The sequence below is a fragment of the Hylobates moloch genome, unplaced genomic scaffold, assembly GCF_009828535.3.
Source record: "Hylobates moloch isolate HMO894 unplaced genomic scaffold, HMol_V3 SCAFFOLD_24, whole genome shotgun sequence".
Lineage (NCBI taxonomy): Eukaryota > Metazoa > Chordata > Mammalia > Primates > Hylobatidae > Hylobates > Hylobates moloch.
In genome coordinates this window covers 24,580,300-24,592,057 of record NW_026652299.1, presented here as the reverse complement: position 1 = coordinate 24,592,057, position 11,758 = coordinate 24,580,300, and the positions used below count along the sequence as shown (strand labels likewise).

General features: G+C 47.8%; 1 protein-coding gene across 1 annotated transcript in view; it reads right to left on the bottom strand.

Annotated features, from left to right (window-relative positions):
* Positions 1-549: 549 nt before the first annotated feature.
* MARCO (macrophage receptor with collagenous structure) overlaps positions 550-11,758 on the bottom strand; it is a 50,350-nt gene continuing 39,141 nt past the window's right edge. The window contains exons 13-17 of the mRNA XM_032145576.2: positions 4,557-4,601; positions 3,343-3,441; positions 2,743-2,787; positions 1,923-2,099; positions 550-823 (exon numbers count right to left, since the gene is read on the bottom strand). Coding sequence (XP_032001467.1) covers positions 690-823; positions 1,923-2,099; positions 2,743-2,787; positions 3,343-3,441; positions 4,557-4,601 — 500 coding nt within the window. The 3' untranslated portion in view covers positions 550-689. The remainder of the gene's footprint in view (positions 824-1,922; positions 2,100-2,742; positions 2,788-3,342; positions 3,442-4,556; positions 4,602-11,758) is intronic.

The following is an 11,758-nucleotide window of genomic DNA, read 5'->3' as shown; positions in this document are numbered from 1 at the left end:
GGTCACATCCTCCCCATCTTTAAGGTCCAGTTCAAATTGTGCTTTCTTCAGAAAACTTTTTTAATTACTCTCACTCCACATAAATATTTCCATTCTGTAAATCCCACACATGTATGGAAGGAAAGATCAATGAGACTCTAAGACTGATTTCAGGCTTACTCTGTGGTTTGCAACATGGAGAGTGGGCTTAGCCCAGCAGGCAGGGTGCTGAGAGAGAGCAAGGACCCACGGGGCAGGTGGAGTCAAGGTGGAGCACACAGCACAGGGCATGAAGAGAGTTCATGTGTGTGCTGCAATGTTACCAGGTCACGATCAGGGGAGGACGAAAAGGGGGAGAGAGAGCTCACCATGAGAGATGTTATGTCTGAATGACTGAAGAGATGGTCAAGACTAAGGTTGACCATAGGTGACCTTCACCTTCTGCATCACCACCTCCACCCTCTCTTTCCCCTGGCTATGGACATGAGAGAATTCAATGAAATGGTGTGGTGCATGGAGTGGGCACATCAATGAGGCTGGGAGGTATGAACACACTGACACTTAGCCACAGCCAGTGATGTTGAGCTTTATTAATGGCCCCTCTTTAGAGGCTGCTCAGTTATCCCCAGGGAACTCCTCAGAGATCCTCTGCCTTCCCACATATGAGCCCGAGGACACCTCGGGAGCAGAGCAGTGAAAGGGTTTCCCGGTCAGTTGCTGCACTCCACACCCGCGTCCTCCTCGTGGCTGCAGTTGTGATCGCCCCAGCTATTCTTGCTGCAGCTCCACAGGGTACTCTCCGTGCCCCGACACTCAACATCATCCAGCCAGATCTGCCCAGTGCCTTGATAGAGAGAAAGCAAGAGAGAGAGCAAGAAGGGTAGGATTAGAGTCAAAGCAAAGCAGCCACGTGTGTGCCTGGGAGCTTCCATCTGGAGTAGACTGCCGACTTCTCACTCATTCTGGCCCATTCTAGCCCAATGTGCTGATGGCTGGCTTAGCCTGTTTTTGTTGTTGGTGTTTTTTGTTTGTTTGTTTGTTTTTTTAATAATGACTCTGCCTCTGTTCTATTCTCTGCCCTTTGACAAAAGTCTCATGCAAAATTTAATACTTAAACCCCACACTATTTGAAATATCTTCCTAGGTGGGTGTCCCAGCATTTAGTTTCCTCCCTGCTAATTCACTCCTGCTGCATCCACCATCCTCACATGCCGTTGTAATCAAGCCATCACCCTGCTCTAAAGCGGGCATTTGCTTTGGGTTGGGGTAAGGACAGGGAACACTTGGGGTTGGGAGCAAGGGAAACTGGCCTCATGTCCTGCTGGGCCAGCTCCTATGGCCAGAGAAAAGGGTTCTCCCTGGGGACTTAAATCCTTCACTCAAGGTTTGAACTTTTGGCTGAAAGATATAAGCTGAGTCTCCAGCATCCGAAGACATTTTCCCCAAATTTTAGTAAGTCCCTGCTCTGATTTGTTTTCTCTTCCCTTCCCATCTTCTGTTTAAAGATGATCACAGCCCAGACTGCTTGCTGGTCAATCCAGGCTGCTGGTTTGCAGACAGCTGGAGTGAACTTCTGCGTCTGCCTGCCCTGAATCTTCTCTGTGTTCTTCCAGTTGCATCAACTCAGCTGTCCTTTGGAGAGCCATCCCCGGCAAACACCCTCAGCCATGTGGCATTCTGACTCCAGGGCTGGATGGACCTTGACTGAAGCCAGGCCAGCCTTCACTGTCAGCGCTGGAGAAGACAGGCCATCTTTCTGCTGGGATTGCCAAGCTGGAAGGACGCAAACCTGGAGCCCTGCACGGCAGAGCTTTTTTGGATGCTTGGACCAATACTTTTCTTTTAAAGAAAACCACACTGAGTCACTTGCCAACACCCCACCAGCGAGAGAAAGCCACATCCACACCTCTGGGGAAGAGGCCCCTGGCTGGTGACTCACTTACCAGCTCCCACGTTGTTCAGGGCCCTTCCTCTGGAGTAACCGAGCATGCGGCAGAAGACAGTGGCATCAGAATCTTGCCATTCATCATCGCAAATGGTCCCCCAGGTACCACTGTAGTAAACTTCAGCCCGGCCTCGGTTACTACTGCCGACAATCCTGACGGACACTGCGTTTTCACCTGGGTGAAGAAACACACGTGGGAGAGGCAAGGAAGGCCCCTTGGGGCTTTGGGTAAGTGCAGGCTCTTTCTTCTCATTTTGGAGTTCTACAGTTAAGGAAAAGAAATGCCCCTGCTTGACTGTCACCAGAGCCTGGAAGATCCCACTTTACAGTGCCAACCCAACCTGGCATGCAGCCTCCATGCACCTGGGGCCTGCAGGCACAAGGCCAGGGGGGCAGGTGCCCCTGTGGCTGGTTTGCAAATCACATGCACCACGTCTTGTCATGTGTTGTGGAGAGAAAAAAAGAAAAGCTGAGAAGAAGAGAAGGAAGGAAGGAAAGAATGGAGGGAGAGAGGGAGGGAGAGAGGGAAAGGAAGGAGGGAGGGAGAGGAAAGAAAGAAGGAAAAGGGGAGGAAGGGAGGGAGGGAGAAAGAAAAGGAAAGGAAGAAGGAGAAAGGGGGAAGGAAGGGAGACAGTGACTGGGGAGAGAAACTGCTGCTCTGTGCCGTGGGCAGGCTCATTCGAGGGACTAGACCCTCAACTCTTCCCCAAAATGAGAAATTTATTTGAGAACCAAGGTCTCTTCCCCCAACACACACAATTTTCAGGTACAGAATTGACTTTAAAGCACACATTAAAGATAATATAAATAGTGATTACCTCTTTCACCTTTTTCTCCCTTTACTCCTTGCTCCCCAGAAGATCCTGTCATGAGGAGAGAACCCACACGGTTTGAAAGAAACCCAGGCAGGATGCCTTTGCCTGCATTTGCAGGAGTTGGGAGCGGGTGGAGGGGTGGCGGTGGTCAAACTCTCCCTGGGTCTTGCCTGTGGCCTGGCATTATGGCGATGGGATGTCCTGCGGGTGTCAATGACTGAGCAGGAAGAAATGGGCCTGAGCTACAGCAAGAGGGGTTGAAGTTAGATTGGTGAGGTACGCTTGGTCTGGTCAGAGATATGGAGTGGGATGGGCTCATCTCCTTCATGGAAACTGTCTAGGGTGTTGGATCATGGGGCATAGCTCGAGTGCACATTCATGCCCCTGCCTCGGATGCTAGAGCTGCGCCTAACCCACTGCTGTGTGCTCCATGCCGAGGGCAAGCCCCAGCGCAAGACTTGTCAATCAAGGAAATAAACCTCTACCCTCCTGGGTTCTGAAAACCCCCAGAACTCTTAAAACAGGGCCTTTCCTGTTTTAAGGTACAGAATTGGCTGTAAAGCATAGTCCTAAGAACCAAGGAATCAGATGCAGAGGCCTTACCTTTCACTCCCTGGTCTCCCTTCCGGCCAACTGGTCCAGGGGCTCCCTTGGGACCTGCCAGCCCTGGGCTCCCCTGTTCTCCCTTCACACCTGCAGGGCCTGGAAGGAGAGACACTGCCCTGGTCAGGTGCCCTGCTTTGCCTTCCCAAGAGAGACCCAAGGGCCTTGCTGTTTAATAAATGAGTTATCCTTAACTGCCAGACCTCTCCCATGGCTGGGCTATCTGAATGTTCAGCCTGTCTTTGGTCCATCTGGGGGCTGCACTGATCTCTCAACTCTTAGGTAAATGCTGTTGAGAACAGGCAGGCTAAAATAGCTGGTGGTATTCCACAGATTGTTGGTCCTTCTGGAATTACATAGTTATGTGGAAGTTCTAGCCATGCTGGGAGAATTTGCTAGAATGTTTCTAAGCCTCGTTGTCTCCTTTAGTGAATTGAAATAGTAACAGTGGCCGAGTACAGTGGCTTACTCCTGTAATCCCAATGCTTTGGGAGGCCAAGGTGGGAGGATCACTTGAGCCCAGGAGGCCAAGTCTGCAGTGAGCTATCCTGGCACCACTGCACTCAGCCCTGGGTGACACAGAGACTTTGCCTCTAAAAAAAATTGAAAAAAAAAAAAAAAGGTAATAGAATATCTAGCTTATTAGGAAGAAAAGTTGCTCAAGAAATATGTCTGAAAAATCTCACTTTTGCACTCACAGGGGCAGGGCTGTTGAGAGGCCTAGAAACACCCTCCAGTGGTGCCAGCTCAGTACCCAACTGAAGCACAGGCTCTGGAGGTGAGGATAAGAATAAGAAAGCCCAGCGACAGGCAGCGGGAGGCAGAGAGGAGAAGCTTGGCGGCCAAGAAGAGACAAGTGGGCCACAGCTGAGGTGGGAAAGAAGCAGTCGTGGATGGAGCAGAAGGGGCACAGCTCCATGGCGGCTATACAGCCTGGAGCCTCCGCCTGCACCCCCAGCTCTCCTGACATTTTTCCACTTTGCCATCCTCAGCCCCTGCCCCATACACTACACCTCTCAGGATGCTGAGTTCCTGCTGTTCCCAGGTTTTGCAGCGGAGAAATCTGAGGCTTGAATGACAGAGCCCTGGAGTCTTAACCTCCACTTTGGGAGAAGGTCACGGCTGTGCGTTCAAAGTCAACAAGACCTGCCCTCTGAGTGGGCAGGCCTTCCCCATCATCACTCCAAGGGATCAAAATGCAGCCAGCCCTTTACCTGGAACTCCTGATTCTCCTTTTCTTCCTTGCTGTCCTTGAAGTCCTAAGATCAAAACAAAAAAGGGGGGGAGGAGATAATAAAACTTAGATATTAGACATTTTTAATCTTAGACAACCTCTACCTTTTGTCTGATTAATGCAGACGGAAGATACATTGGTTCTCCACGATTGTTTAAAGCCTCTTCAGCAGATCATAAAAAGAGACAGTCTGCAGATGAATGAGAACAGGTGTGTTGGGGGTGAAACAGCAAAGTACTGGATGAAAGCCTGGATTAGACAGACCCCAGATGCACCACTGGCCTTCCCTGCCCACCAGTAACCTGACCTGGCATCTAAATCCAATCCCATTCCCTGCTGTTGCATTTATATTGGAAGAGAATTGGGAGATATTTGGTAAATAAAGTTATCTTTATTGCCAAAAGACTGTGGAGGGGGCTCAGTGGCCACCAGGAGATTTGGAGGTCCTCACGCATAGTAGATGCTCTACAAGTATTTGTTGGTTGATTTCATTGCGGCCCCCAGTGGCTAAAGATTCATTTGGCTAAAGGGTCTAATGTCCAGAAAATGGAAAAATAATAACCACAATCATTGGTGATGATCCTATTGTAGTTAATGTTAAAGTTCCCCCTTTCTTCCTTCTTTCCAACCATTCATCCTTTTTTTCAGTAAACTTTCACGGAAGGCCCACTGTCCCCAGCACCCTGCTGGGTCACTGTGAGATAATAATTTGTTCATTCAGCAAGATCATGTCCTCTTGATTTTAAGTGCCAACATTTATTTTATTTCAGAGAAATAGGATTCCTCAAGGCAGTTACATAAACTTGGGAAAATGCAAGCTCATTATTGACTATCAATAACAGTTACTAGAGGGTAATGAAGGGAACACCAACAGTGAGTCATAAGTATCTGTGCCCCCAGCCAAGCACGGAGTTCAGTCAACCTCCTTACAGTTGCCTCGGGGAAGTTTCCGCCTGCCCTGCCCTGCCTCTCACTTCAATCCCTGGATTTCCCAAGCACCTGCAGTGTGCTGGTCAGTGGAGGGAGAGGCAAAGGGCTGGCAGGCCTCTTCAGGGCCCCTTCTTGGAATAATGAGCAAGAGAAGTTATTACTCTGGGGGCATTTCAGATCCCACCTCCAGGCCTGGCGCTGCCTGGGGAGGAGGGCTGGAGAGCTAAGGGGCTGGGAGCTGCCACGGCAGAGCCAGGCAACATGAGAAGCAGGAAGCACCAGAAGATTCTGAGAGGGCAGCTACTTCTGTTCCTTGTGTTAGGGAAAGGGACAGAACTGAGGTTGGGACAGGTTTTTGTAACTGCTGGAGGTGCCTTAGAGGTCAGCCCCTGGCAGACAGGCCCCAGATTACTCAGGGCCATTTGTGCACACACCTGTCCCTCTGGATAGAATGCCTCACCCCTTTGGTTCACCTGGAGGACTCACATTTAGCTTGTAAACCCTGCAAAGATGTCAGATGTCACCACCTGTGAAACCTTCCCTCCCTCGCCCAAGACATGATATCCTTTCTCCCAAGGCAGTAAAGCAAAGTGGTTCCAAAGTCTGACAGCCTGGACTTGAGTCCACTTCTGTCTTATACTGACTTTGTGACCTTGAGCCAGGTGTCCCTGCTCTGAGCCTCAGTTTCCTTCTCTGAGTCTCCTTCTTGCCTCCTGAGGCAGTTGTGAGGCTGAAATGAAATCGTGTGTGTCAAGTGCTGAGCCCGGTGCCCGGCCAGTGCTGAATAAATGATGTCACAGGACCCACAGTGTCCTGTGTCCCCTCCAGGTGGGGAGCACCTCAGGCACTGAGGTTGAGTCCACACATGAGCACCAGGATTGCTGCACAGCTAGCACCCAGCAAATGTCTGCTATTGACCTGAAGGGCTTAGCTGAGATTGCCCAGGAGAAGTGATAGATGTTTCCCTTCTGCTTACCTGCATCTGAACAGCATACGTCAAGATGGGTTGGGTGAAAGATCACATTCTATATGTCTATGATGGTGATGAAGTACGAAACAGTCCACATCCAGGGAGGTCACAGTGTCTTGGGGTCCCTGAACCCGACCACTAGGGACACGCTCTTAAGGTAGAGATTTCTGCAACATGGCACCCTCTGGGATGCAGATAGAAGGGGCTAAGAGTCTGGATGTGGACTGTTCCCTGCTTCATCACCATCATAGACATATAGATTGTGGTCTTTCTCCCCACCAATCTTGACATACACTGTTCACATGCAGGTAAGCAGAAGGGGCCTCAAAACACCGTGACCTCCCTTTATTGTGACCACCCAAAGAGATGCACCCCTCCAACTGTCCCCTAAAGCACTGAGCAGCAAATGCCCTCTAAAGACAGGAATTATAGGAAAGCCCCTGTTCACCAGGTCCATAGCCTCAAGCCTGACCCTCCCTCTTCATTTCCCACACTCTCCCTTCCTAGCTCCTCACCTTCAGGGGACTCAGCATTTTCTGCTGCCTGCATCATGCCAGGCACTGTGCCAGGGGCTTTACATCCATTACCTTGTTTGATCTTTCAGCCACCCTCCAAGGCAGTGTGATTTCCCTCCTTTACAGAGGAGAAAGTACACACTCAGAGATGCTAGGTGAGTTATTCCAGGTCACACAGGAGTGAATGGGGGAAGTCGGGGCTGTCACCCAGACCCAGCCTCCCAATGTTCCCTGAAGGCACCTTTGTTCCACTAGCACTAGGCTCACTCCTCTCTGGAGTTTCACTTGGTCTATGCACTTGGTTCCCAAGACACCTCCAGCCTCCCTGAGGCCATTTCTTCCCCCTAAAAGAGGAGTAGTCAAACTAGAGAATACATTAGAATCATCTGGGTGCATCTTGTTAGTAAACAACTTGCTAGGTCCCACCAGAGTCACTGATTTAGTGGGACTGGAGTGGGAATCCAAGAATCTACAGCTAATCCTGCAAGTCTCGGGACCACATTTTGAGTAGCACTGCCCTAAACAACTCTCACTCATTCTTGAGGGACCAGCTCACAGCCACCTCCTACGAGCAGCCTTCCTTGTCTCTATAGGAGCTCACAGCCCCTCTCACGTCTGAACCCTCCCAGACCCACAATTCATATGGCAGAGGTTGGACCTTGATGAAATGCCTTCTGATATGTGTTTAATGGGTATTGGAAATTAGAATTGAGGTTTGTATCATTTCTGTCCAAGCCTCGCTGGACTCTAAGAAAACACTGGCTGAGTGGTTGTTGACGGACTAATTGATGGAGGAACTGGTAATTACTTCACTCTAAATCAAGGCAGCATCCTGATAGGATCAGCTCCTGCAGAGTACAGGGAGAAATGGCTAAAAAATAGGTTCTAGAGCTGCATGTTGTAAAACTACACTGGAGAGCAAATAAATGCTGGATTTTTCTTCTTAACCATAAGCAAGCTGGCTTTCCCCGAGTATCACAAGCTTATCAAGCTGAGAGGGCTCCAAATATTTACTTGCAAAGTGTTTTTACAGAAATAATATTCTCCCAAGAAATGTGTGTTGAGTTAGAAAACAAATGCCTTCCAGTTGTTTAGTGTTGAGCTGGTGTTCTGACTAAAGTCTTCAATTGTTCCTGCTCCCAGGGAAGCTGCCTATTTCAAACCCAGAGTGCTGTGGGACTGTTAGGGACCTGGTGTTCTTCTATACTGCTTGCATGCCACAGAAAAGGAAAGAGGCTCAGCAAAGTCAAGTAGCTGAGCCTGTGGTCACACAGCTAGTCAGGGGTAAGTATAAGTTAAGGCTCACATCTCCTGATTCTGAATGAAGTGGAGAAATTTCTAATACATTAAGAAAACTTTCTTTCCCTTTCTTTTCTTTTCTTTCTTTTTCTTTTTCTTTTTTCTTTTTCTTTCTTTCTCTCTCCCTTTCTTTTCTTTCTTTCTCTCCTCTCCTTCCTTCCTTCCTTCCTTCCTTCCTTCCTTCCTTCCTTCCTTCCTGTCTCTCTCTCTCTCTCTTCTTTCTTTTTGACAGGGTCTCACTCTGTTGCTCAGGCTGGAGTGCAGTGGTGCAATCATAGCTCATTGCAGCCTCAAATTCTTTGGCTCAAGTGATCCTCCTCCTCCTCCTTCAGCCACCTGAGTAGCTGAGACTAGAGGTACACACCACCATGCCCAGCTAATTTTTTTATGTTTTGTACAGAGGGGGCCATTGCTGTCTTGCCCAGTCTGGGGAAACTTTCCTAAATACCATGCCAACTTGGAAGCTAGGTGCAACCTGGCAAATTTAGGATTAAGCTAATAACTGACAAATCGACCTTGTGGTAAGAAGTGAGATGAAGGATAAGGGACTCAAAATTGGGGTATGTGTAGACTTCTGCAGAGCTCTCTAAGAAACTTAGAGAAAAATTAGGAAGAGTTTTATAAATGACAATTTAGTGATTTGACTTAGTAGAATCTCATAAATTATTGGACTATCTCAGTACTTAGATATGAAGAGTGGAATTAACTGAGAAATTATATTCATGATATAGGGCTCAATTGCTATTATGGATGATCTTTTTGGCTTATCTTTAAAGTAAAACATCTTCAAATACAGATGAGAAAATGGATTTTGAGTTATTTGCACTTCGGTTTTGCCCCAAGAGGAAAATAAAAGGGCATGGAAAATTCACATTGTTATAGTTTAGACATAAAGGCCATTGAGATAAAGAATTTCCTATCAGATTGGTGTTTTGGAGTTTAAATGTTTTGGCTGCTTCTAACATTATTTCATGAGGTGTAAACGGTAAAAAGAGAAATGTCATGATTACAAGCTGAAGTGGAGTCCTTCCTTATTTCTAAACAAATATTATTTCAAAATAGCTAAGACATGTAGAGCGAAAATTGGACTATTCTTCTGCAATCTTTGAAAGTAAAAATGTTAGAAATACTAAGTGACAGAGGCTGGACAGGGTCTATTTCTAACAGGTAAAAAAAGTGACCCTGAGAGAAGGTTCTGCAAGGTATGATGCCTTGCTTAATAAAATGTGGAGGTTATCTTCCCACCAGAATGGAAGGAACTTCCTCTTTGTCTTCTTTAATATGAGCTGGCTCCTCTCTCTCAAGAGGTGCAAACAAGAGGAAGCATTTCACCTGAATGGGGTAGAGTGTGGTCAGTGGCTGTGGAGGAGGAAGAAAGGCTTGGTGACCAAGCCAGGATTTACCCATTTATGGAGGAGTGGGAGGTGTGGCTGGGGTGGGGACAGGGTGAAGGTAACTGATTTCTCTCAAATCATACACTCTACATTCTTCCATAAAACTGAATCTGGAAAAGCACAGCTCTGGAATCAAACTTTGGGATACACTTCTGAATTCAGTTCTTGCTACCTGTGACACTGTGGGCAAAGGGTTTACTCTCTCTGAGCCTTTGCTTCCTCATTTGTAAAGTAGGAATGGTAAGTTCAGTGTGATCATGGGAGTCAAGACCCAGGCACAGTGCCTGGCCCAGAGGCACTGATAATAATGAACAGACCGCTCATCTTTTTAAAATAATTAATGCGCAATAATGAAACCTAGCTGTCACCTAGGTCAAGCCAACACTCTGTAATTTTTCTGTTTTCATCTAAAGTGGCTACATATTCTCTTGAGAGATTAACGATTTTATTTACAAAATGGGAAATACATCAGTTTGGAAACCTAGCTTGATATATCAACACCGGCCAAGGACTGCAGTGGCTTTAATTTGGGGAATACCGACATCCTGACATTGACAAGTATACACTGTCCTCCATGATGGGGAGATTGGGCTCCCACTCTCCGCCTGCCCCTCCTTCTCCCACTTCAGAAGTTTTCAAATCTAATCTATCCGGAAGTTTATTAGCCTATGACTCCAGGATGATCTACAGACCCAGCTAGATTAGTCAGATTATGGTCCTATTGGAATTCCCCTCTGAGATGTCCATGTGGACTGTCAGCTACTTAATCAAGGTAAACATTTGGACTCGGGTGGGCAACCTGCACAGTTTTAGATAAATGGTAATTATTAAAAACCCCAAATTGAAATGCAATTCCTCATGTTTACTTGGTCAGCCAGAATTAAGGGGTAGCCCCTAGAATTTGCTGGCTGGTACTCACCACTAGGCCTAATTATTGGAGAACTCCATAAGGGTGCTCAACAGATATACAAGATCTGATGATGATGAAATTAAAACGATCCCTAAGCTATGGGCCAAAAGTCTTTTGCTAAAATGGGTGTGGGGTCCTGGGTAAATAACTAAGAACCATGATAGGGCCTGAAAGCTTCGTGTTTCCTCCCAGGAATAGAACAAGCTGCTACCTTCTGCTCCGATCCTTTCTGAACTGGGATGAAGGGAGGAGGTGTCACTCATCAGCATGCCCTGATGGTGGGGCTGGGGAGGGAGACCTCATGATAGACTGTACTAATAAGACCCCAAGCTTTGTCTTGTACTGGCCTAGATTTGAACCTGGCTGCATCTCTTAATGGCTGTTTGACTGTAAAGTTGCGCTACGAAGAGTGCTTGTCCCACTGGGTGTCAAGAAGATGCTCATTAGCAGGAGCTGCTTTTGTTCTGCAAATCCTCCCAGGATGCAAAGGGCAGGGCAGGATTCCCTACTCTCAGACTGTGGAAGACACAGGCTTGGGGCTTGGGGAGTGAGCACAATGCTCCTGTGTGTAAAATCATGTTTTACCTCCAATACTCTTGGTTAGTCGAGAACTGTTAGTCTTGCAGTGGGGGTAGGGGCAGAGGGTGACTACCGTTTACAACCGAGAGATAAAAGCAATCATCTCCATGAAACCACTCAGAAGGTTCAGGAGCAAGAGAGCATCAGGTCTTATAGTCAGATGGACTCTGAGACTGGGGACCAGAGAAGATGGAATTATAAGTTCAGAATGGACAGTGAACAAGTCAGGAACGTCTGACGACTACACCCAGATGGAACCTTTCCCATGGTGAGACCCTGCTGGTGTCCTTCAGGTGGCATCCACAGGGGATCAGGTAGCAGGGATCCTCCCAAACTGACACACCATCCATAAAAACACAATTGTTCTGGGGCTGGACAGATTACAAGGACAGAGAGGGTGTAAAAGCTGCCCTCGCCATGGCTCCCGACAGCTTTCAAAAAAACCCAAAAGCTCAAGCCCAGAGTCCAAGGTTTGCCAGGAGGTGGTGATGAATGAATCAGTCAACTGATTAGAACTGTGGAGGAACAGGTCCCAGTGTGGGTCTCTAGCACAGCATGGGGGTAAGGGCATCCACGTTGTCTGAC